The sequence below is a fragment of the Hemiscyllium ocellatum genome, chromosome 8 (assembly GCF_020745735.1).
Source record: "Hemiscyllium ocellatum isolate sHemOce1 chromosome 8, sHemOce1.pat.X.cur, whole genome shotgun sequence".
Lineage (NCBI taxonomy): Eukaryota > Metazoa > Chordata > Chondrichthyes > Orectolobiformes > Hemiscylliidae > Hemiscyllium > Hemiscyllium ocellatum.
Window position 1 is genome coordinate 26,624,079 of NC_083408.1, and position 27,069 is coordinate 26,651,147.

Genomic DNA, 27,069 nt, shown 5'->3' on the forward strand with positions numbered 1-27,069 from the left:
TTTTCACACAGAGGGTGGTGCACATGTGGAACGAGCACCAGAGGAAGTGGTAGAGGTGGGTGCAATTAAACTTTAAAAAGACATTTGTACAAATGTAGACAGGCCAACAAGAGGTGAGGCCATACTGGATTTGGTTCTGGGTAACGAACCAGGCCAGGTGTTAGAATTGGAAGGAGGTGAGCACTTTGGGGACAGTGACCACAATTCAGTGACTTTTACTCTAGTGATGAATAAGGATAAGTGTGCACTACAGGGCAAGAGTTATAGCTGGGGGCAGGAAAATTATGATGCGGTGAGGCATGACTTCGGATGTGTGGCTTGGAAAAGTAGGCTTCAAGGGAAGGGTTCAATCGATATGTGGAGCTTGATCAAGGAGCAACTATTGAGTGTCCTTGATAAGTATGTACCTGTCAGGCAGGGAGGACAGGGTCGTGTGAGGGAACCGTGGTTTAATAAGGAATTGGAATCCCTTGTTAAAGGGAAGAGGGCGGCTTACGTAAAGATGAGGCGTGAAGGTTCAATTGGGGCGATTGAGAGTTATAAGGTAGCCAGGAAGGATCTAAAGAGATCTAAGAGCAGCAAGGAGGGGACATGAAAATTCCTTGGTTTGTAGGATTAGGGAAAACCCAAAGTCTTTCTATAGGTATGTCAGGAATAAAAGAATGACTAGGGTAGGAATAGGTCCAGTCAAGGATAGTAGTGGGAAGTTGCGGGTGGAGGCTGAAGAAATTGGGGAGACACTGAATGAATACTTTTCGTCACAGCTAATTCGAATGGTTGGCTTTGAGATATGTAGGGAAGAGGTGTTGGAAATTCTGGAAAGGGTGAAAATAGATAAGTCCCCTGGGCCTGATGGCATTTATCCTAGGATTCTCTGGGAAGCAAGGGAGGAGATTGCAGAGCCATTGACCTTGATTTTTATGTCCTCGTTGTCTACAGGAATAGTGCCACTACTATCCTTGACTGGAGGATAGCAAATGTGGTTCCCTTGTTCAAGAAGGGGAGTAGGGATAACCCTAGTAACTATAGGCCGGTGAGTCTTACCTCTGTTGTGGGCAAAGTCTTAGAGAGAATTGTAAGGGATAGGATTTATGAACATCTGGATAGGAATAATGTGATCAAGGATAGTCAGCATGGTTTTGTGAAGGGCAGGTCGTGCCTCAAAACCTTATTGAATTCTTTGAGAAGGTGACTAACGAGGTGAACGAGGGTAAAGCAGTAGATGTGGTGTATACGGATTTTAGTAAGGCGTTTGATAAGGTTCCCCATGGTAGGCTACTGCAAACAATACGGAGGTATGGCATTGAGGGAGAGCTGGAGGTTTGGATTAGGAATTGGCTGGCTGGAAGAAGACAGAGGGTAGTAGTTGATGGTAAAGGTTCATCTTGGAGTGCAGTTACCAGCGGTGTTCCGTAAGGATCTGTTTTGGGACCATTGCTGTTTGTCATTTTTATAAATGACCTGGAGGAGGGGTTAGAAGGTTGGGTGAGCAAGTTTGCGGATGATATGAAAGTCGGTGGAGTTGTTGACAGTGAGGATGGATGTGGCAGGTTACAGCGGGATATAGATAAGCTGCAGAGCTGGGCAGAAAGGTGCCAAATAGAGTTCAATGTAGCTAAGTGTGAAGTGATTCACTTTGGTAAGAGTAACAAGAAGATGGAGTACTGGGCGAATGGTCGGATACTTGGTAATATGGATGAGCAGAGGGATCTTGGTGTCCATGTACAAAGATCTCTGAAAGTTGCCACCCAGATAAATAGTGCTGTGAAGAAGGCATATGGCGTACTGGCTTTTATTGGTAGAGGAATTGAGTTCCGGAGTCCTGAGGTCATGTTGCAGTTGTATAAGACTCTGGTGCGACCGCATCTGGAGTATTGTGTGCAGTTTTGGTCGCCATACTATAGGAAAGGTGTGGAGGCACTGGAACGGGTGCAGAGGAGGTTTACCAGGATGTTGCCTGGTATGATAGGAAGATCGTATGAGGAAAGGCTGAGGCACTTGGGGCTGTTTTCATTGGAGAAAAGAAGGTTTGGGGTGACTTGATAGAGGTGTACAAGATGATTAGGGGTTTAGATAGGGTTGACCATGAGAACCTTTTTCCACGTATGGAGTCAGATATTACGAGGGGGCATAGCTTTAAATTAAGGGGTGGTAGGTATAGGACTGATGTTAGGGGTAGATTCTTTACTCAGCGAGTCGTGAGTTCGTGGAATGCCCTGCCAGTAACAGTGGTGGACTCTCCCTCTTTATGGGCATTTAAACGGGCATTGGATAGGCATATGTAGGAAAGTGGGCTAGTGTAGGTTAGGTGGGCTTGGATCGGCGCAACATCGAGGGCCGAAGGGCCTGTACGGCGCTGTATTTTTCTATGTTCTATGTTCTAAATACATTTATAGCAAAAGTTTAGAGGTCCAGTGCAGACACATGCCATTAGTTCAGTTTAGGTAACCTGGTTGGCATGGACGAGTTGGGCCGAAGGGTCTGTTTCCATGCTGTATGGAACTGGCTTTGTAGACGAGGCTTTAATGAACCGTTGGGGCAAGGGTTCAAAAAAATCAGACAGAAATGAGAGAACAGAGGTATAGGGTAGTGAAGAGGTGAGCAATAATCAGGTATGACATGAACGGGTAGAAAATAGTAAAGTCTAATAAAAATTAGAACCAGGGAGAGTAATAATAGTACAAAAGTCCAAGTTTAAGGATTTTTTATCTGAATGCACACCATTCGTAACAAGGCAGATGAGTTCACAGCTCAAATTGAAATAAATTAATATGATTTGATAGCTATTACAGAGATATAGCTGCAGGATGACTAAGACGGAGAGCTCAATACTCCAAGCTGTTCAACATTCCAGAAGAATAAACAAAGTGGAAGTGGGGTAGATTTGATAATAAAGGATGGTATCAATGCAGTGATGAGTATTGATCTAGGTGATATCGATCGTGATGTGGAAACCGTTTGGGTGGAAATAAGGAATAGCAGGGGAAAGAAGTCATGAGTGAAATCGTCATTGCAGAATAAAGTATAAATGGGAAATAATGGAAGTACTGCAATTGTCATGGATGATTTGAATCTGCATACTGACTGGACCAATCAGATGGGTAAGGGTAACAGGAAAGACAATTTGTTGTGTGCATCAGGGATTGTTTCTTAGAGCAGTACATTGCAGTAACCTACCCAGGAAAAGATTATTTCACATCTAGTAATGTGTATGATGAGGTAGGATTAACAAGGATCTTCTAGGAGATAGTGATCACAACATGGTAGAATTTCAAATTCAGTTCAAGGGAGAGTCAAGCGGGTCTCAAACCAATTTCCTCAAATTAAATAAAAACAATTACAGTAGGACTAAGAAAGAGTTGTTTAAACTGGGCTGGGAAAGTAGATAAAGGAGAAAGTCGGTGGATGAGCAATGTAAGGATTTTAAACAGATGTTTCACAATGCTCAGCAAAAATGTATTCCAGTAAAAAGGTCTCAACGAGCTATTGGTTAAACGGCGGGGGGGGGGGGGGGGGGGGGGGCGAATGGTACAGGAGGATACTCTGAACGGATGGTAGCAGGAGGTTTGAGGAAACTGTAAGTGATGGTACCTAGCAGATGAACCAAAAGAGCAGCCTGTAAGATGTCAAGTGGATTAAGGTCAAAAAGTGTGGCGCCGGAAAATGACAGCTGGTCAGGCAGCATCCGAGGAACAGGAGAGGTAATGTTTCGGGCATAAGCCCTTCAAGTGGAATAGCCCATGTCTCTTTTGAGCTTGCTCTGCCATTCAGTCCAACAATCATCGACTAATCTGCATCCTTCGCTCCTGTACCTAGATGCTCTGTGCATTTGTGACAGTGTTGCCGATAAATAGTTTGGCTATTTTCAAAAACCTCATTCTAAGCTTTCTCTCTGACTGATCACTTTCTTTTTACTCTCCCTTGTCAGCACACTGTCTGAGTAGTTGTTCTACTTCGTTCTGAATTAAAGTAGCCCCCTCCAATGACCCTATCTGTATTGGAGCTCCCCTCAGCAGTTCAGCAGTTGATGGTCCTGTCAACACATGGGAGCTTCGAATCTGTGTCTCCGAAAACGGTCTGACGGCCACACTGAGTGATTGATTGCATCGAGAGCTGTCACCTCCTTCTCTCAGCTGAACTTCGCCAGTCCACTGGCAGCTCTTTGCTTGTCATGTTACCCAGCTATCTCACTGCACCAATGATAAATGGAGTGAATCCCCAGGATCTCAGGAACAGAAGCTGCTTGGAGAGCAAGCTATTTGAAGTACTCAGTAAAGGAAGGCATCTGTTTTCAATTTTAACCATTATATTAGTTTTGGCATTTTCTGGGCCTGCCTTGCAGCATTTCTGACAGTGACTAATCTGTTTAACTGTAGGTGAGCAGCAGGGAAAGATCATAAAACCATTAGACATAGGAGCAGAATTAGGCCATTCAGCCTATCCAGTTTGTTGTGCCTTTTGATGAGATCATGGTTGATCTGATAATCCTTAACTCCACTTTCCTGCTTTATCCCCATGAACTTGGTGAGTTACTTCAGTGCGCCATGTAGTTTATACACACTGCTGCTACTGAGTATCGGTGGTGGAGGGAGTTGATGTTTGTGGATGGGGTGCCAATCAAATGGGTTGCATTGCCCTGGATGGTGTGAAGTTTCTTGAGAATGCTTTAAAGTAGCAATTAGTCATGTGATCCTCTTCTATACCTCTTTTTAGTTTTAATATCGCAAGATAAGAATCAGGGGCAGGAATAGGCCACTCAGCTCATCGAGCCCGTTCTGCCATTTAACGCAGTCATGGCTGATCTCATCTTGGCTTCAACTCCATTTTCCTGCCCGCCCCCGTAACCCTTAAACCCATTGCTAATTAAACATCTGTCTATCTCCTCAAACATATTTATTGTACCAGCATCCACCCACTCAAGAGAACTGAATTCCACAGATTCATAACTCTTCGAGAGAAGTAGTTTCTCATCATCTGTCAAATGTTATGCTAAAATGATGACCTCTTGTTCTGGATTGACTCGTGAAGAAATAACCTCTCCATATCTACATTGTCAATCCCTTCGGCATCTTGCATCCCTCGTCTCATTCTTCGAAACTCCAGACAGTATAGTCCTAAACTGCTGAATTTCTCTCTTCATAAGACAAACCCTCATCTCCTGAATCAAACCTCTGAACTACTTCCAATACAATTAGAGCTCTCCCCAAGTAAAGGGCCATCATGTGCCAGGTGAAGGGACCAAACCCCTCCATGAGGGATCTGAGCTCTACCCAAGGTTTTATACAAAGGCTAAAAAAAAAAGTTGAATTTGGATAAATGCAAGATATTGCATTTTGGTCAAACAAAAGGAGAAGACTTTTTTTTAAGATTAGATTACTTACACTGTGGAAACAGGCTCTTCGGCCCAACAAGTCCACACTGACCCACCGAAGCACAACCCAACCAGGCCCATTCCCACCCCTGCCCCTAACACTACAGGCAATTTAGCATGGCCAATTCACCTGACCCGCACATCTTTGTGACTGTGGGAGGAAACCGGAGCACCTGGAGGAAACCCACGCAGACACGGGGAGAATGTGCAAACTCCACACAGTCAGTCGCCTAAGGCGGGTATTGAACCCGGGTCTGTGGCACTGTGAGGCAGCAGTGCTAACCACTGTGCCACCGTACTTATACAATTAAAAATAGAACCCTGAATAGTGCTGTAGAACAGGGAGACTTGGGGGCTTCAGGTACACAATTCTTTGAAGTTTGCATCACAGAGAGGGTGGTTAAGGAGGCATTTAGTGCACTTCCCTTCATTGCTCAGACCTTTGAGCATAGGAGTTGGGATGTTTTGTTGAGTTTGTACAGGACATTGGTGAAACTTCTTCTGGAGTATTGTGTCCAATTCTGGTCACCCTGCTAGAGGAGCAATACTATAAAACTGGAGAGGGTTCAGAAGAGATTTATCAGGATGGTTTGAGTTTAGATTAGATTAGATTACTTAGTGTGGAAACAGGCCCTTCGGCCCAACAAGTCCACAACCCACCGAAGCGCAACCCACCCATACCCCCACGTTACCCATTACCTAACACTACGGGCAATTTAGCATGGACAATTCACCTGACCCACACATCTTTGGACTGTGGGAGGAAACCGGAGCACCCGGAGGAAACCCACACGATTATAGGAAGAGACTGGGATAGGCTGGAACTTTTTTCACAGAAGGTTGAGAGGTGACCTTATAGAAGTTTATAAAATCATGAGGGGCATAGATAATGTGAATGGCAGGTGTCTTTTTCCTAGGTTGGGGGATTTCAAGACCTGGGCGCACATTTTTAAGGTGAGAGGAGAAAAATTTCTAAAAAAAATACTTGAGGGGCACCTTCTTTAGACAGAGTGGTTTATAGGTGGAATGAGCTTCCAGAGGAAGCGGTGGACGCAGATACAGTTACAAAGACATTTGGATAAGTTAATGAATAGGAAAGGTTTGGAGGGATATGGGCCAGGAGCAGGCAGGTAGGACTAGTTTATTTTGGCATTATTGTTATGGACTGGTTGGACCGAAAGGTCTGTTTCCGTGCTGTATGACTTTTATGACATGGCATTCTTAAACTTTCCAGCACAGCAATAGTATCTGGAGAGGTGATGGCCTAGTGGTATTAATCTTTGGGTGCAGGCTGTATTCTGGGGATCTCGGTTCAAATCCTCTCATGTCTGATTTGAATTTAACTTTTTTCGAAGTTGAAATTAAGAGTTTGATGATGACCATGAAGCTCCTAACAGTTAGTGATGGGCAAAAAATTGCTAGTCTAGCCAATGGTGCCCACATCCTATGAATGAATTAAAACAGAAAAAGCCACAAGTAATCCATTGGGTGAAAGGGATAGTATTGGCAGCTACAGCCAACAAGATGATTAAAGGGGCTAAATGTTTTACAAATGTCCATGCCACTAATTTGGTGATAAATTGATGTTCAACACAGTTGTATGATAATCCCTGGGCAATTTCACAGGCACTTACTCTGTCTTAAGTGAGTTGCGCCACATATAAACACAGCACATGGTGGAATGTAGTTTATACTTTAATCCCACCAACTGTTGTTTCAAGATTACAGTTTATAGAGAAGCAAATGGGTCTGCTGCATCCTGTTAGAAACCATCCGGGACTCTGTTGGCTCTATTCATGGAAACAGAAAAGTACAAAAGCAAGGAAGTTGGTTAATCCTTTATAAATCACTGGTTAGGTCACAGAGGGATTGTTCAAGGTAACTACACTTTAGAAAAGATGTTGAGAGGTTTACCAGAATATAAAAATTTCTAAAAGGTGACATGAAGTTGAAACTTTTTTTCATGCTCTCATCAGGATCCAAAAACAAGAAAGCCACATTTAGAAAGGATTTCTCAATGTCATAGAATCATAGAATTCCTATAGTGTGGAACCAGGCCATTTGGCCCAACAAGACCACAGCAACCCTTTGAGTAACCCATCCAGACCCATTCTCCTACCCTATTACTCTATATTTACCTCTGTCGAATGCACCTAACTTTCACATCCCTGAACACTATGGGCAATTTTGCATGACCAATTCATCGAACTGCATGTCTTTGAATTGTGGGAGGTAACCCATGCAGACAGGGGGAGAATGTGAAAACTCCACACAGACAGTTGCCTGAGGCTGGAATCGAACCCAGGTCCCTGGTGCTGAGAGGTAATAGTGCTAACCACTGAGCCAAATATATACAGCATGAGAAGAGAATGCTTTGGGGATAGTCGATCTCGGCTAGAGCACCATGGTAGTATCCTGACCAAATAGAGTGCACTTGCCTGGTTTGAATTCAATCCATTAGCTTGACTATTAGTCATCTCCATGCCAACCGAAGTCCAATGACACATCGTTAATTCTTTCATTTTTGGATTTGGTTTTCTTGCATTTGGGTCCTGATGAAAAGCTTTGACTTCACGTCTCCTTTTCAGCAATGTTTTTGCTAGAATGGCATCAAGAATGAGAGGGGGAATAGAAAAGATTTGCCTTTTGCGCTGCACTTCCCTCAGCCTTCAGATGCCTCAAAGCGTTTTTGCAGCCAGTGAAATAGTATAAGTCAGTGTGAGCATGAGGGGGTGGCAGTTAGACTGGAACCAGAAATGTTTTCCTTGGAGTGACGAATGATCATGTCAGATTCTATGGAGCCCATAAACATTGGAGGTCCCTTGAAACAGACCAAACAAGAGGAAGGCGTGTCCACTGGCAGAAGGTTTGATAACCCGAGGGCACAATTTTAATATAATTGGCAAACCAACCTAAGGAGCAATGAGAAGAATTTTTTGATTTAAAAAAACACAAATAACTTTCTTTTGTGTGCATCCACTTGTGATCTGGAACGCAAATTGCTGGCAACCGATAGTAACTTTGAAAAGGGAACGAGAGTCATGGAGATGTACAGCTCAGAGACAGATCCATCAGTCCAACTCATCTATGTCAACCAGATATCCTAAATTATTCTAGTCCTATTTGCCAGTATTTGGCCAAATTCCTCTAAATCTTTTCTATTCATGTAGCTGTCCAGATGCCTCTTAAATGTTGTAATTGTACCAGTCTCCACCTCCACCTCAGGCAGCTTATTCCATACATGCATCACCCTCTGCATGCAAAATTTGCCCCGCAGGTTCTTTTTAAACTTTTCCCCTCTCATTTCAAACCTAAACCCTCTATATTTGGACTGCCTGCCCTAGAGGAAGGATCTTGGCTATTTACCTTATCCATGCCCTTCATGACTCGATAAACCTTTATAAGGTGACCCCTCAGCCTCCAATGCTCCAGGGAAATAAGCCCCAGCCTAATCAGCCTCTCCCAATAAGCTAAATGTTCTTACCTTGGCAACATCCTGTAAATGTTATCTGACCCCTTTCAAGTTTTACAAGATCTTTCCTGTCTCAGGGAGAGAAGAATTGTATGTGGTATTCCAAAAGCGGCCTAACCAATGTCCTGTACAGTTGCAACATGACTTCCCAAATCCTATACTCAATACGCTGCCCAATAAAGGCAAGTGTATCCAATGCCTTCTACCCGTAGTTCCACGTTCGAGGGAACCTGAATCCAGAGATCATTTTGTTTAGCCACACTCCCTAGGACCTAGGAACAATGAAAAAAATTGTTTGATTTTAAAAAAAACACAAATAACCACGACCTTACCATTAAGTGTTTAAGATTCAAGAAATAGTTGGAAAAAGGAGAGGGACAGAAAAAAATTTATGGCGAAGTGTTTACAAATTTGAGACTACTTGCAAACTTTTGAAGTTGCTGTTCACTGTGGAGGAATTTCTGATGGGGTGGAGTCACACTGTCAACTGGGATGTGTAACAGGTGATGTGATCAATGCAATACTCCAACAGTGAATGGTGTCAATGCACTGTTGGTAGGCTGTGGGTTGTTAGGTTAAACGCTTAATTCCTGAAACTTCCCACATTTACATCAAGGTTCTCTTTTTGTTTTGGAGTCTTCTACATTGCGAACAAGTCTTATTTCGTTTTTACTGAGCCTCTCTTCCTATTCCACAGCATGATGATAAACCATACTGCCATAAACCTTGCTACGCCACACTGTTCGGCCCTAAAGGTAAGAGTGAATGCATTCTTCTGAAAGCCAAGTAGAGCTTACCAAGAGACAAAAAGCACTAAACACTGCATAACACTAAGAGAAGTGTCTTGAACCTGATTGAATATCCCGATGCATTCCAAGACATAGCGACAGAGATGGTGGATGTCTCTTCCAAGATTCTTGAGATTCTGAAAAAGTCCCAAAAGAACAGAAAGCTATCAAAGTAATATCTTCATTTAACAAGTGAAGGGGGTAGGAAAGGTAACTATAGGCCAGCTCGCTTTAACTGATATTGGGAAAATGTTAGAGTCTATTAGAAAGAATGTAAGAGTAGAGGATTTAGAAATGTATAATATGTTCAAGCAGTCAGCATGGTTTCATGATGGGAAAAGCATGCCTGATAAATTTATTAGAATTTTTTAAGGAGGTAAAAAACAGGATAGATGAGGGAGAAAGCAGTGGATGTAATATATTTAGATTATCAGAAGGTATTTCACAAGGCAACACACATTGGCCTACAAAAGTTCATGGCTTTGGAGGTAATATATTGGCATGGATAGAGGATCGGTTAACTCCTAGAATACAAGAGAGTTGGGATAAAAGGGGGCATTTTCAGGATGGAACTAATGTAACTAGTGAAGTGTCACAGGGAACAGTGCTGCGCCACAATTATTTACAACACATTAATGATTTGGATAAGTTAAGGGAATGTGTCAAGTTATAGTCTGCAGAAAGATAGATAGGTTTAGTGAGGGAGTAGTTCGAATATAATGTAGGAAAATGTGAGTTTGCACCTTGGCAGGAAAAACAGAGGAGCTGAATATTATTTCAATGGAAAAAGCTACAGAACAGAGGGATATGGGGTCCCTATGCATGAACCACAGAAAGCTAATATCCAAGTTCAACGGGTAATAGGAAAGCCAAATGGAGTGTTGGTCTTGGAATAGAGTATAAAAGTATGGAGGTTTGGCTAAAAATGAACAAGGCACTAGTTAGACCCCAGTTGGAATACTGTGAAAAGTTTTGGGCCCCTTGTCCAAGGAAAGATATACTGGCATTGGAGGTAGTCCAGAGAAGGTTCACTCAGCTGATGCGGATACAGGGGTGAAAAGCGAGAACATGGAATTGTGTTCTAGTATCAGCAATGACCATGTTAAATAGGAGAGCAATCCCAAGCGTCCAAAGAGCCTGTTTCTGTACTTAGTTTTGATGTGATTTCGCACCCACTGCCTCACACTTTTACTCCTACCTCTTGTTGTCAGGTGTGAACATCGGAGGATTCGGCTCCTACATCTACGACCAGCCCCCGCCGGCCTCTAATAATCCACCCCCAAGCATGGCCCCTGAGAATCAGGCTCCCAAGGCAGTGGCTCCAAAAACTACAGCCCCTCCCAAGGGCCCCAGTAAAGGTAAGAGGGTCGAGGCCTCTGGGCCCGGCACGCCCGGCTCAGCCCGAGGGTGTGCGGCCCGGCGCTCCTGGCTCAGCCCGAGGGGGTGCTGCACTGTCGAAGGCTTGTTCTTCCTGATAGAAAGTGATGCTGGGGGCCCTCTTAGGCAGACCATGTGGCATTGTTTATGATCTCTGGGTTCCTGTACCATTATATGTAAAATACTCTATGCTACTTTCTCCCCACCCCCATCTTCCTCTAGCTTATCTCTCCACCCTTCAGGTTCTCTGCCTTTATTCCTGATGAAGGGCTTTTGCCCGAAACATCGATTTTACTGCTCTTCAGATGCTGCCTTAACTGATGTGCTCTTCCAGCACCACTAATCCAGAATCCTGTACCAATATCTCTATCTCAATCAATGTAAGACTATTTGATTGTTATCATGTCACACCTTTTTGGGAGCTTATTGTGCCTAAATTGATTGTCACATTTCTGATGGTGATTGTGCTCCAAAAGTACTACGCAAGTTGCGGAGTACTTTAGGGTATTCTGAATGTAAGCCTCTTAGAGATATTTGTGTTTGTAATTTTAAACTATCAGTTCTTCTCTGTTGAGTTTGGATCAGTAGTCAGTGGTTTCTGCCCCACAGCAGGAACAAGGCTAATAAAGGCTTGAGTCTATCTCTCCATCAACCCATCTCTCTCTTGTGTGCTCTCTCTCTCTCGCACTCTCTCTCTCGTCCTCTTTCTCTTGCACTTTTACTTAACTTCTCTCTTGCACTCGTGCTCTCTCTCTCGCGCTCTTTCTCTTGCATGCTCTCCCTGTCACTTGCTGTCAGTCTCATGATCACTATCTCTCTCGTGCTCTCTCGTTCCCTATCTCCCTCTCGTGCTCTTCTCTCTCTCTCTCTCTCTCTCTCTCTCTCTCTCTCTCTCTCTCTCAGATCGTTCGCACTGTCTTTCTCTCATGCACGCTCTTTCTCTCTCTTGCTCTTGCATTCTCTTGCTCGTGCTCTCATGCTCTTTCCCCTCTCGCGTGTTCACTCCCCCCTCATGTTCTTCTCTCTTCCCTCTCGTGCACGCGCACGCTCTCTCTCACTCTCTCTCTCTTGCTCTCTCTGTCTTTCTGTTTTCATTCAGCAACTTGCTGGGTGTTTCCAGTGTTTGTGCCTGTCCTCCTTTATTGTTGGCTTCTTGTGTAACCCGACCAGTCGCCCATGTTTTCGTTCCAGTGACTCCATTGTGAATAATGAATGCTGCAAAGTCCAGTTACATACTCGAGGGCATAGCAATCCTCTGGGCTGCCTTGTTATCCCCGTGCAGCAAGACATCCCTTTGTTTTCACAATTGGCTTTATGTTCAGAATCCATCAGTTGCTATAGAAACCCAGGATGGTGATGAAACATTTATCATGCAGGAGAACATTGTGGTTCGTGACAGGGGATCAGTGATTATAGGCAGATGAAGGTGTACAGCGGTTATGTTATTGAATAAGAAATCTAGACACACTACGCCCAGTCCAATTTACCTCAAATCCTACTGCAGCTTGAGATGGAAACATCAGCTGTTCCTCAATTGTTGTGAAAATGGTTTTGCTAATGTGTTTTAGGGAAGGAAATCTGCCAGTCTTAACATGTGTGTTTGAATGGATTGCAGATTTGAAGTGACTAGAAGAAGGGTTAGAGGGAAGTTGAATTAATTAGGTTTGATTTGATTTAGTATGGTCTCATGCTCTGAGATACAGTGAAAAGTATTGTTTCGTATGCTAGCCAGACAAATCTGACCTTACATAAGTACAGTACATCAGGGTAATAGAACAGAATGCAGAGTATAGTGTTACAGCTACAAAGTGGTGCAGAGAAAGATCAACTGTAATGTGATTCCTGAAGAAGGGCTCATGCCCGAAACGTCAACTCTCCTGCTCCTTGGATGCTGCCTGACCTGCTGCGCTTTTCCAGCAACACATTTTCAACTCTAATGTGAGCCTGATAAGCAGGGGGAAGAAGCTGTTCTTCAATATATTGGTATATGTTTTCAAACTTTGGTAACTTCTGCTGGATAGAAGAGGATGGAAGAGTGTATGACCGGAGTGGGAGGAGTCATTGATTGTGTTGGCTGCTTTCTGTGGCTGCAGGAAGTGTAGATATGTCATTGGATGGAATTGACCCCATCCCATTCCACAGAGGGAGCTAGGTTCCAATGCCTGAAAGGGGATGTCGAGGCTGAAACCCTCAATCCATTTAAAAGGCATCAGGGTCTGCCCCTGAATTCCTGTACCCTCCGGAGGATATGGATCTGGAGCGAGGGTGTGAGGAGAGAACGGGGAGGGGCTTTTTTGTTTTGATGGCCACCTCCTGTTCTGTGACTGCTTCAACATTTTCCAAAATATCAAAAAAAGAGGTATGTGCAGGGATGTGGGAGTTTAGTTTAACTGGGCGTGTGTTCATTACAGATTAGTTCATTACAGTGTGGAAACAGGCCCTTCGGCCCAACAAGTCCACACCGACCTGCCGAAGCGCAACCCACCCATACCCCTACATATACCCCTTACCTAACACTACGGGCAATTTAGCATGGTCAATTCACCTGACCCGCACATCTTTGGACTGTGGGAGGAAACCGGAGCACCCGGAGGAAACCCACGCAGACACGGGGAGAATATGCAAACTCCACACAGTCAGTCGCCTGAGGCGGGAATTGAACCCAGGTCCCTGGTGCTGTGAGGCAGCAGTGCTAACCACTGAGAAGGATTAGAGAGGGATCTGATTGAAACGTAGAGAATTCTAACCGGGATGACCAGACTAGATACAGGGATGATGTTTTTCCCTGCTTGGGGAGTCAAAAACCAAGAGGTAGACTCAGGATATGAGAGAGACTATTTAGGATTGAGATAAGGAAAAATATCATCACTTTGGAATTCTCTATCACAGAAGACTGTGGAGGTCAAGTCACTGAATACGTTCAAAGAAAGGTAGTTATTTTAGATTTTAAAGGGATCAAGTGGCATGAGGATAAAGCATGAATATGGTAAAGCATGAGATGGAGGATTGTATTGAATGAGGGAGCAGGCTCAAAGGGCTGAACGGCCTACTCCTGCTCCTAGTCTCTGTGTGGGGAGGTGGAAGAGGCTGGACTACTTGCCAGGAAGGTTAGCACAGACACCGACGGCCGAGTGGCCTTTCTCAGCTACATTGCTGCTCCCCATTCCTGTTCCGACCGGTTCCAGGTTTTGCCTCTCTGAAGGTGCTAAGTGTCACATGAAGATGAGTAGCAGCCTGTCGTTTCCCCCGATCTGAGAACTCCTGTCTCGTGGATTGGTACCCAGGCTGAGCAAACAGATTTGGAATGGATTTTCAGGGATGAGTGCGATTTGGATCTTTACATTTGGGGGATAGGGACTAGGTGCTTTTATACGGGCTAGTAGTTTGCCAAATTGAGGGATAGCCTATGAAGACATAGACTGACACATCACCTGCCTGTAAATTTCACTGGTTATAAATAAAGCTGCTCAGTCGACCTAGTCGTCTCTGAAACTATATTATATGGATTAACATGGAGCAGCACAATGGTTATCACTGCTGCCTCACAGTGCCAGGGACCTGGGTTTGATTCCAGCCTTGGGCAATTGTCTGTGTGGACTTTGCATATTTCTCCCCATGTCTGCATGGGTTTGGACAGGCAAGCAGAGATGAAGTAGGTGATCATATCGGGTGATGGAGGCCCAAATGGTCTCACTCCTGAGCTGATCTCTTGTACTTTTCAGCACCATTCAGCTTCGTCATTTGCTGGGCATGAGGCCAACGTAAGTTGTTTGAGGCTTATAGCGTACGTTAATATTTGGGCACGTTTTCAAACCCTGTAATGGGCTTCTTGTGATCTTTCTCAGCATCGAGCATGACCACCTTTGCCGGGGAGCCCAACATGTGCCCGAGGTGTGGTAAGAAGGTCTACTTTGGTGAGTAATCAATAGATATTAATGTTCTGGAAAGCAGGCATGCTGCTTGGACACCCTTGCTGCGGGCACCTAAGCAATAGGTCTAATAGGTCCAATATCTAAGGTCACTGTTTGTAGGGCTGTAGCTCCGGGCAGACAGAGGTGGAGGTCTTCATGCCACACCCTTCCCCCATCCCAAGCGTGCGAATGCCTGTCATTTTGTTTTTCTGTAAAACATTGTGCTCTGATTGAAATTGTGGATGAAATTGGAGGGATGTGTTTCAAACAGTTTTGTCTTTCTCTCTTTCTCTCTCTCTCTCTCTCTCTCTGTCTCCGTTTCTAATGCAGCTGAGAAGGTGACATCACTGGGCAAGGATTGGCACCGTCCTTGTCTCCGATGCGTGCGATGCAACAAGACCCTGAACCCCGGAGGCCACGCAGAGGTGAGGGGGACATTAAAAAAACACATTGGCTCCACAAGACTGCCATCAATTGTTGCTCACAAATACCCTTTAGGGAAAGAAATCTGCCATCCTTACTCCAGGAAAGCAATGACTTTTAATCCAATGTTTTGGGGACCTGTATTCAAATTGCATCATGGCAGATGGTGGAATTTAAATTCATTAAAAAGAAAATCTGGAATTAAGTGTCTAATGATGACCATGAATCCATTGTCAATTGTTGAAAAAGCCCATCTGGTTCACTAATGTCCGTTAGTGCCATCCTATGCTGGCGTGTGTGTGACTCCACATTCTCAGCTCTTTGGCTGACTCTCATCCGTTCCTTGCAATGGCCTAGCGAGGCCCTTGGCTCAAGGCAATGAGGGAAGGACAGGAAATGCTAGCCTTACCAGTGATGTCCATGCTCCTTGAAAGGCCACAGGAACAAAAGCAGCAAATCTTGTCAGAACGTTTGGGCTTTTACATTGGGAAGGAACCCCTTTAGCTTTATTATAATAAGTAAAACATGAAGGCCCATTGTATCAGAATGAGGCAGGGCACTTCCGTAGAAAACATTGCACACCCCAAGACAGGATCTGAGTGAGAGCTACAACTCTTTTCGAATAGCAAGGTTTGTGAAGGTTTGTAGCTCAGGTTGAGGTTTAGGGTGTAGGTTTGCTCGCTGAGCTGGAGGTTTGATATCCAGACGTTTCATTACCTGGCTAGGTAACATCATCAGTGGCGACCTCCAAGCAAAGTGAAGCCTTTTCAATAGCTTGTGACAATATAAAGACTGCATTTTTGCAGTGCATTTCATGGTCTCAGTCCATCACAAAGTACATAAAAACCAGTAAGGGGAGGCGATGGCCTAGTGGTATTTTTACTAGACTATTAATCCACAGACCCAGTAATGTTCTGGGGACCTGGCTTTGAATCCTGTCACAATGGATGGTGGGACTTGAATTCAGTCTAATGACTGAAACTGTTGCTGATTTGTGGGAAATAACCAACTTATGGTTCATTAATGTCCTTTGGGGAAGGTAACTGCCATGCTTACCTGGTCTGGCAAGACCTCTTTGCCTCTCTCCTTTCACTCCACAATTGCCCAGTCTTTTACTTCCTAAGCCTAAGGCCTTAGAGGTAGTAATGCCTCCGAACCCTTCTTTCTTTTTTTAAAACTACTGCTTTGACCGAGTATTTGAGTTTTGTAACCAGATCAGTGAGTTAGCCAAAATAGCATTGAACTTTAAAACGATCCTTTCTGTAAAACCAAGGCTCCAGAATTTTCTGATATTCCTCATCACTGTCAGAGGTACATTAAGGCTGCAGAGAAAGCTTTCAAGCAATTGTGTGGTGGTGCTCTCATAATGGAATCCACTTCATTTAAGAGAATCTGTATTAGATGTTCAACTTATGGGAAGATGGCTCTGGCTGCTGGAGTGCAGATGTGCTGTGGGAAATAAACCTTCTGTCTTTTAATGTGCAGCTGCAGATAGTTCCGGCCTAGTTTTATAATCCGGTAGAATGTTTATGCAATATTAAAAAGAGTATTTGGAGAAATGGGTCAGACTGGCACCAAAGGCAGATACTTTCATTTAAATTTTAAAAACCCATGCATGTTGGAGATCTGAAATAAAAGCAGAAAGTATCTTTGGAATACCTGGGTTTTGAGTAAATGATGCCTGGGCTGATATCACCACATAATACAGTCAGGGAGAACTGTGACAGAGAGAAATATCAGAGATTACTGACAGTGACTGTGGCTCTGGACACATGATGATTTTGAGAAACAGAATGCACTGTGGAAACTCAGCAGGTCTGGCAGCACGTGTGCAGAGAGAGAGGAAAACAGAGTTAATGTTTGGAATCTGGTATGACTCTCCTTCAGAATGAAACTGAAGAGGAGTGATCCTGGGCTCAATATGTTAACTCTGTCTCTCTCCTCACAGTCACTGGCTGACTTGACAGCTTCTCCAGCAATTTAAACAACTTAAATTTGTAAAATGCCATAGTCATACAACACCGGAACATGATGTGGAGATGCCGGTGTTGGACTGGAATGTACAAAGTTAAAAATCACACACCACCAGGTTATAGTCCAACAGGTTTAATTGGAAGCACTAGCTTTCGGAGCGACAATCACCTGATGAAGGAGCATCGCTCCGAAAACTAGTGTGCTTCCAATTAAACCTGTTGGACTATAACCTGGTGTTGTGATTCTTAACTTTGAACACAGGAGCAAGCTTTTTGGCCCTCATGTCGATCAGGTTTCCTAAATTGAAATAGTCCCATTTGCCTGCATTTGGCCTATATCCCTCTAAACTCTTCCTACCCATGTACTTGTCCAAATGTCTTACAGTTGAAACCGCCTCTACCACTTCCTCTGACAGCTCATTCCATACACACACCAACTTCTATGTGAAAAAGCTGTCCCTTGGGTCCCTTTTTAAATGTTCCCCCTCTCACCTTAAACCTATACCCTTTAATTTTGGACTCTTCTACCCTTGGAAAAAGACCTTGGCTATTAACTTTATATGTTTCCTTGTGATTTAGTGAACCTCTAGTTACTCCTCAGGGTAAAAAGTCACTCCTTGAAACTCAAGCCTTCCAGTCTTGGTAACACCTTGTAAACCATTTTTCAGCCTTTCCAATTTAATTCAGGGCGACCCCTGAATTGTACAGAGATTCCAAATGTGGCCCTATCAGTGTCTTGTACAGCTGCAACACAATGTTCATAAGGCTGTAAATATGAGAAACCATTGAACTATTATACTAACAAATTCCCACCTCTACTCCCCACCATCTATTAGCTGCCGTCAATGGGCTGCTCACTCTCCTTGGCATATCTTGTAATGATAAAAGAGTTTTCTGAATGCAAAGGGGTTCAGCACGCATAATTAAGCTCCATCTGCCTTTGTGAACAGAGATACCAACTCACCCAGATGCCCACCTGGCTCTGATTTCCATATATTACACTCACTTTGCAAGTTCTCACAAGTTTGACCTTGAACTCTGGGGTGGGAGTGAAAAAATTTAGCCAAGGGTGATGCAGCAAAATGCTTGGAGTGAACCAAGGCAAGGGATGGGGAGTGTTGGAAACTTGAAGGTTTGCCCTCTTTTAACACACACACACACAATCCCTACAGTGTGGAAGCAGGCCATTCAGCCCATTGAGTCCACATCTACCCTCCAAAGAGCACCCCACCCTATAACTGTGCAGTACCAATGGCTAGCCTGCACACCTGTGGGCATTGAGACAATTTAGCATGGCCAGTCCACCTAATCTGCACATCTTTAGTCTGTGAGAGGAACCTGGAGGAAATCCACAAAAATACTGAGAGAATGTGCAAACTCCACATCGTCACCCAAAGGTGGAATTGAGCCAGGGACCCTGGCAGAGTGAGACAGCAGTGCAAACCACTGGCACCATATCACCCAGGATGATTCTATGAATATTTCTGAATCATTCTATGATGACACCATCAGTCAATGTCAATAGTCTCCAATTTTTCTTCCTGTCACATAGTTCTTCCTGACCATAAGTGTGGCCATAACAGCCAAGATATTACTTAGTCGAAATCCAGGTTTTCCAAAGATATTTTCAGTATTTCATATGATTTTCATTCACTCACAGGATGAAGGTGTCAGTGTTCGATCAGCATTTATTGCCCATCCCAAATTGTATAGAGGGTAGTTGAAAGTCAACCATGTTACTGTGGGTCTGCAGCTATGACCAGCTATGGTTAGCAGATTCCCTCCCTAAGGACATTAATGAACCAGATGTGTCTTTTCCCCCACAATTAACAACAGATCCATGCTCATCATTAAACTCTTCAGATTTTTTTTAAAAATAAAGGTCCAAGTCTACCATCCACCATTGTCTGATTCAAACCCGGGTCCCCAGAATCTGCAGGAATAGTCCAGCAATGATACACTAAGTCACTATCTCCCCATGATCTGCAGTCACTGACGATCGCTGAAAAAGCAAGAGGAAAGACATGACAATTTATAAAACTTGCATGCCAATGCCAGACCAAACTATTAAAATAAATTGTGAAGAGAAATCAGGGTTAACATTGATTTCTCTTCATAGATGCTGCCAAACCTGCTGTGCTTTTCCAGCAATTTGTTTTTGTTTCTGATTTACAGCATCTGCAGTTCTTTCGATTTTTATATTTTAAAAAAAAATGCTCTGTTTGTTTGTAATTGCTGGCTACACTAATATTTAATGCTCGTCTCTAATTGCCCTGGGAAGGGTGCAGTGGGCTATGTCACTCATTGTAAGTAGTGTCCCAGGAGTCCTGGGGCCAACATTTATCCCTCAGTCACATCACAGAAAGTGGATTGTGTGGTCATTATTACGGTGTGGGAAATTGCTGTGCACCAATCAGTTGCTGCATTTCCCACAGTCTAAAGGAGGTGGAAGGCCCCTTCAGCCAACAAGGCATATTCCAGACTGCTCACTATCAGCTTGCAGGACCATGAGTGGCAATGGAACAAGCTAGGGAGGTTGAAATTAACTGTCTCTTTGTAGCCATGAGCTTAGGGCTCAGGACCCAATTGTGAGGATTGCTTTAGCAAGGAGTTAGTAAAATAATGTTAGCAACATTTTACTCACAGAAGGAATACCCAAATTGTCGACTCAAACAGTCTAACTACAGGGAAGCTATTGGGCCCATCGTTAGCATTGGAGTGCCTCTCCCCTGCTCTTTTCCTGTAATCCTGCAAATGTTTCCACATCAATTATTTATCGAGTTGCCTTTGTAAACTTCACTGCTTTCATCACCCTTTCATTGTGTAGGATCCTGATCTGAACTTACCGCATTTAAAAATAACATGTTTCCATTACTCCCTTTGTCTCACTCTGTCTCCGCTCTCTCTCCAATCATCTTCATAGTGTCTTGCTGTTACCAGCTCTGTTTACCACTGGAAACATACTGTTTTGTAAGCTCCAATCAGATATTCCGTCACATCATGGGCGGCACGTTGGCACAGTGGTTAGCACTGCTGCCTCACAGTGCCAGAGACCCGGGTTCAATTCCTGACTCAGGTGACTGATTGTGTGGAGTTTGCACATTCTCCCCGTGTCTGTGTGGGTTTCCTCCGGGTGCTCCAGTTTCCTCACAGTCCAAAGATGTGCAGGTTAGGTGAATTGGCCATGCTAAATTGCCCGTTGTGTTAGGTGCAGGGGTAAATACAGGGTGTGGGTGGGTTGCGCTTCGGCGAGTCAGTGTGGACTTGTTGGGCCGAAGGGCCTGTTTCCACGCTGTAAGTAATCTAATCTAATCTAATCTAATCACATTAAGGGCACAATGTAAATGCAGCTTGTTTGTTATTGCCGTGTACCCCACTACATTTCATTTTCCTCTTTTAAAACCTACCTCTCATTGAATCCTGACAATGTGAAAGCAGGCCATTCAGCCGATCCATTCCACCCAACCCTCCGAACAGCATCCTATCCTATCCTTGTATTTCCCATTACTAAACCACCTAACCTACGCAACCCTGGACACTATGGTGCAATTTCTCATGGCAAATCCACCTAATCTATACATCTTTGGACTGTGGGAGGAAACCGGAGTACCCAGAGGAAATCCACACTGGGATAATGTGCAAGCTCCACAGACAGTTGCCTGGAGGTGAAATCGAACCCAGGTCCCTGGTGTGTGAGGCAGTGGTGCTAGCCCTTGCTTACTTGAATCAACCTCCAAATCTAAGGCTTCACTCTCTGCCTGCTGCCAGGGTTACACAGAGTGATATATTGCTACTGCAGCTTTGTTACGGGGGACGGGTGTTTAATCAATCTGTCATGGTCCATATCTGGAAACCTATTGCATATCAACACTGGGGAGTATTAGGGATGCAATTTGAGACGTACTTGATTACAAACCTACTGAAACATATCTCAGAGATAGAAACCAATTCAGGTGCATTTAAACCTGACGTACTTCGATTTCCATTCTAATCATGAAAAATAATCATAAATGCAAGTCTTCCTTTTATTTCCTCCAGAGTGCTGGAGAGAACACACGTCCTGCTCTTCCAGTTAAGGCTGTGGAAGTCTTTAACCTCCATCCCAACAGCAGATGGGGCCTGAAATCTGATGAAACACCCCATGTGCAGCAACCCCCTGGCACTGCACACAATTTCCAGTCTGGATTCTGTGCTCCAATTTGAGGGTTAGGCCATAAACCTTCTGATTCTGAAATGACAGTCCAACTACTGAGTCAAGGCTGCTCAGTAGTTTTGCTGTTGGACCTTTGACATGGAGTCATAGTCATAGAGATGTACAGCATGGAAACAGACCCTTTGGTTCAACCTGTCCATGCCGACCAGATATCCCAACCCAATCTCATCCCACCTGCCAGCACCTGGCCCATATCCCTCCAAACCCTTCCTATTCATATACCCATCCAAATGCCTTTTAAATGTTGCAATTGTACAAGCCTCCACCACCTTCTCTGCCAGCTCATTCCATCCTCTGTGTGAAAAAAAGTTGCCCCGGAGGTCTCTTTTATATCTTTCCCGTTTCACCCTAACCCTATGCCCTCTAGTTATGGACTCCCTGACCCCAGGGAAAAGACTTTGTCTATTTATCCTATCCATGCCCCTCGGAATTTTGTAAATCTCTATAAGGACACCCCTCAGCCTCTGACGCTCCAGGAAAAACAGCCCCAGCTTGTTCAGCCTCTCCCTATAGCTCAAATCCTCTAACCCTGGCAATATCCTTGTAAATCTTTTCTGAACCCTTTCAAATTTCAAAACATCTTTCCAATATGAAATAGGCCAGAATTGCACGCAATATTCCAACTGTGGCCGAACCAATGTCCTGGGTAAAAACAAGGTCTGCAGATGCTGGAAACCAGAGTCTAGATTAGAGTGGTGCTGGAAAAGCACAACAGGTCAGGTAGCATCCGAGGAGCAGGAACATCGACGTTTTGGGCAAAAGCCCTTCATCAGGAATAGAGGCAGGGTGCCTGCAGAGTGGAGAGATTTATCTCTCTACTTCCACAATATTTGAAGATTCTGCAAGTATGTCCTTTTTAAGGAAGGGAATTTAAAGACTCTGAGACCAAAAAAAAATTGCCCATCTCTATTTTAAATAGTTGTCCCTTATTTTTAAACAATGAACCTTAGTTCTAGATTCTCCCATAAGAGAAAACATCCTTTCCACATCCACCCAGTCAGGTCCCCTCAGGACTTCAAATCAGTGACCTCTGAGTCATCTAAATTCCAGAGGATACAGGCCCAGCCTTTCCTTATAAGGTAATCCATTAGTCCAATAGTCTGTTCTGAACTGCTTCCAATGCAGTAACATCCTTCTGTAAGTATGGTGATCAATGCTGTACACTGTACTCCAGATATGGTCTCACCAGTACTCTGTATAACTGAAATATAACCTCCTTACCCTTAAATTCTATTAGCTTTCCTGATTACTTGCTGTACCTACACTCTAATCTTCCATAATTCATGCACTAGGACACCCAGATCCCTCTGCAACCTCTCACCATTTAGATAATGTGCTTCTTTAAAAATTCCTCCTGCCAAAATAGACAGTTTCATACTTTGCCACAATGTACTCCATTTATCAGATCTTTGCCCATCATTGAACCTTTGTAGGCTTCCTTTTGTGTTTTAGTTAAGATTTGACTCCAAGAAATGTAAATCACTTCCTCACAGCTGATATAAAGCAGAATGTACATGATGCCCCCCACAGTAGGATTGCCTGATGAGAGTTGAAGTTCAGGTGCTGAGAGATGGCAGGGCAGTGGGACAGATATCAGCAGTACAGTGACAGCAAGGTGAGCCAGCATGAGTAATGTTTCCCATTGCAGCTCAGTCCATCTTGGAGCAGTTTGTTCAGAAGTTGTGGTCAAACCTGTTACCTCTGCTGGGACTTATAGCAGATCATCCCAGGACTCCAGGAGGGATCAGAGCGCTCCAGATGTTTTCTGGTCAGCCAACATCTTGCAAACCATTTCCTGACTGGTACTTTTAAAATGTCAGGACTTATTAACCTCCCAGTGTGGCTGAGAAATGGGTTTCAATAGCTTACGGTTTGTGTACGGAAGAACATCACAGTTAGTGATGTCATCCTGGTTTACATTAAATGGACACTTTTTAAAATGGGGGTACTTGGCTGTCTTGGTTAGATAACTTGTGCAGATTAAAATGTGGGTTCAGTCCCCATAAGACATTAGTGCAGGAGTAGGCAATTCAGCCCATCAAGTCTGCTCCACCATTCAATGAGATCATAGCTGAACTGATCATCCTCAACTCCACTTTCCTGCCTTTTTCCCACAACTCTTGATTTCTCATACTGATTAAAATCTGTCCATCTCAGCTTTAATGACCAGGCTCGGACAGCCCTCTGCAATAAAGAATTCCGTAGATTCACTACCCTCTGAGATCTAATTCTGTCTCATCCCTCTCTTAAGATATTTTCTAGCTAACTTGTTCAGAGATGTCACTATAAACCTTTGAGCAAATGAGACTTGAACCCAAGCCTCCTGGCCCGGTAGTGGGGACACTGCACCACATGAGGTGTTGTCTTAAATGTGTAGCCTGTCACTTGTAGCAGATGTAGTTGTTAATGGGGTGGCCTGTCCCCACCCCCAAACAACATTTGTATATCTTCAATTTGTACTGAGCCAATCATCTCTCTCCAATGGAGTGAGATGCCTCTTGTCCTTTGAATATCCCTCCACTTCTCAAACAAGAAAAGGGACATAAGAGTCATCCAGACTTTGAGAAATGCCCATTCCTCCTCCTCCTCCTCCTCATCGTCTTCCTCCTCCTCTTCCTCCCCCCCCCCCCATCTTATTGCTGCTGCTATGGGGAAGGTGCATAAGTTAATTGTGCTGCAGGGAATGGTAGAGCATTGCCTTTGGGATTTGGATGAATGGCCTGTTCCTGTGCAGTGCCAGGGTCAGTGCTGGCTACTTAGCCAGCGCTGATAACCAATTGATTGAAATTAGCAGAGGGTCGAGAACAGCTAAGAGGGGAAAGGTCATCAGGTGGAGTGTATACGTATGCTGAATTGACTGGTGAAAAAAGGGCAAGCTTACAAACTGCCTCACTGCGTAATGGGAACATGGGCCTGCCCCAGTCCCCACAAGCAAATGACCTTTCCTCAGTTACAGAAAAGTGAACGTCACCAACAAGTCAACGTACCTGGTGCCTTCATGGTCTCCCAGTGGATTAAAGGCAGGGATTGCTGTGACAACAATCTTAATGCTTTATCCCAATACATGGAGTCCACCAAAACATACCCAAAGGATGAGCCTGGCAGCTTGCAACTCATCCTCAAGTTGTGTTCCTTTGCCAAAGTTTTTTTTTGTTGTTGAAAAGCAATTTGTGTTCCTGAAGTGCTTTTCAGCAAGTCCAGGACCCCCCAGAGTGTGTCACAGCTAATGACATGGCTTTGTGAAGTGCAGTCACTGTTGGTATGTAGGGAGCATGGCCCATTTCAAAGCAGTGGGATCCCAGGAAAAGCCACTTGCAAAACAGTCTGGGGATTTTATCTTCATTGAGGGGGCTATTTAAGGTGAGCAGTTAGTATGTGAGTGCAGTGGTAAGGTGCTGAAATAGTTTTTCTGTTTGTCTCTGCACAGCATGATGGACAACCCTACTGCCACAAACCCTGCTACGGAATCCTGTTTGGACCAAAAGGTAACAATGGTGTCAACTATCAGAATTAACACACAAGTGGGGAATTGCTGCTTATCTTGCTGCTAATTACTGACTTCATTGTAATTAGAACTGATCCACATCTGTCTAGTGGCTTATGTGTGGAACTGATCCCCCTCTCACTGGGATCCAGTGGCCCATAGGTGTAAACTGATCCGCCCCTTCTCAGTGGATCCAGTGGCCTGTAGGTAGAACTGATGCCCCTCTCTGTGATCCAGAGGTTCACAGGTGTAAAATTGATCCCCTTCTTATTGGGATGCAGTGATCTGTGGGTACAACTGATTCCCCTCTCGCTGGGATCTGGTGGCCCATGTTTGGAACTGATACCCCATCCCACCCCCTCACTGGGATCCAGTGACCTGCAGGTGGAACTGACTGCCCACTCACTGGAATCTGGTGACCCATGGCTGTGTAACTGATCACCCTCTCACTGGGATCCAGTATAATCACCTCTCAGTTGAAATGCTACTTGTAGCTTTGGAAGATTGATTGAGCAGTCAGTCTTATCTGTCTGATGGTGACTGGCATTAGGGAGAAGAATTTCAGAGCCTGGCATCTCTGCAGGGCCCCTGGCTGCTGGGGAAATGATCAGCAAGGGGCTAGAGTTACAGAAGGGGAAAGGATTTTGAAAAGCTGGAGACAATTACAAAGGGTAGGGAGAGGTCAGACCTTAGAGGGATCTGAGCAGTCGGCTATTTCAAGTTAAAATGCATGGCCTTTCTGTTTAATCCTGTATGGCAGTGCATCTTCCTCAATGGCCATCTGTTTCCTTGCTGTGTTTACAGGGGTCAATACCGGCGTTGTTGGGAGCTACATCTATGAGAAGAGTGATGCTGCTGGGGGCCAGTGATGGCTTTCATACACTCCAGGAAGATCCAAGTTCGATGTTGTGCTGTTTACCCGCTAACGCAAAGTGCTGGGGACACTGTCTTCACTGTAACACACAGTAACAGTAGTTTAGAACTTGTCGTGTTCAGATGTATTCCATGTAGTGTGCAATCTGTGAGGGATGGGACAGGGCTGCCCTCACTACCTGATGGCCTCCGATCACCCTCTCGAACTTTAACGTAGCTCCAAGCTGTTGGCAGCTCTTAAAAACACCGCAGATCTGCCAAAACTCTTGTCGGATCTCAAACCACAGAGTGATGGTCAGGGTTAAAAGCCAGCAAATGTTTTTATTTTTGAGCTCTACTGCAGTACCTATAAGTCACAACATCTTGATCTCTCCTTGTATTATAAGCTGCTTGTCCCCTCATCACTCACTCCATTGTGATTTCAAGCACTACAGTATTATATTGTGCAAAGTACGTTTTAAAAATCTTGTTCTTTTTCTAAAGAAAGCACCAACAAAGTGAAGCACCCTGTTACATCACATTAAATAAAATATTAAATGCTTGTCATTCCCTTTATTGATAATAAACTTATGCCACATATTTCTGGGTCTCTCTTCATTTTAATCATTTACTTCTCAGCTGTAAAGTTAAATTTTATCCAACCTTTTTTCCTCTCCTAATCTCTTCTGAGGGAATACACTCTTACTGGGAGTGTTTGTGTAGATTTAAACTTCTCTGGTCTCTTACCCAAGTGATTACAGACTGTGTTGAGAGGAAGGGAGCTGGAAGAATCCAACCTCAGCAACTCATGTGTCACACAAGTGTAACAGAAGGCCATTTATGTCCATTGTCCCTGTACTGACCCTTCAAATTAACTCATGTCATTCTCCTCCTTTGTCCCCACACCCTGCACACTATCTCTATCCAACTATGTTCATTTTTGGGCACACTTTCAATTACATTGGACATTGTTACATTGCAGTAAGGGATAAGAAGCCAGCTGTTTTTCACTTATCTGTTCACTGTCACTACAATGAAGGTCAATGTTCAGCCTCAAAATGATCAGCAGGTTTTCCTTATTCACTCTCGGGACATAGGTATTATTGCCTGTCCCTTCTTGCCCCTTGAGAAGGTGGGGGTGAGCTGCCTGCTTGAACTGCTGCAGTCCATGTGCTGTGGGTTGACCCACAATGCCCTTGAAGGAA

General features: G+C 44.2%; 1 protein-coding gene across 1 annotated transcript in view; it reads left to right on the forward strand.

The window, feature by feature from the left end:
* The window catches only part of LOC132818065 (cysteine-rich protein 2-like), a 55,700-nt gene extending 29,236 nt beyond the window's left edge, over positions 1-26,464 (forward strand). The window contains exons 3-8 of the mRNA XM_060828714.1: positions 9,541-9,598; positions 10,843-10,989; positions 14,854-14,922; positions 15,250-15,344; positions 24,956-25,013; positions 25,817-26,464. Coding sequence (XP_060684697.1) covers positions 9,541-9,598; positions 10,843-10,989; positions 14,854-14,922; positions 15,250-15,344; positions 24,956-25,013; positions 25,817-25,881 — 492 coding nt within the window. The 3' untranslated portion in view covers positions 25,882-26,464. The remainder of the gene's footprint in view (positions 1-9,540; positions 9,599-10,842; positions 10,990-14,853; positions 14,923-15,249; positions 15,345-24,955; positions 25,014-25,816) is intronic.
* Positions 26,465-27,069: the final 605 nt, after the last annotated feature.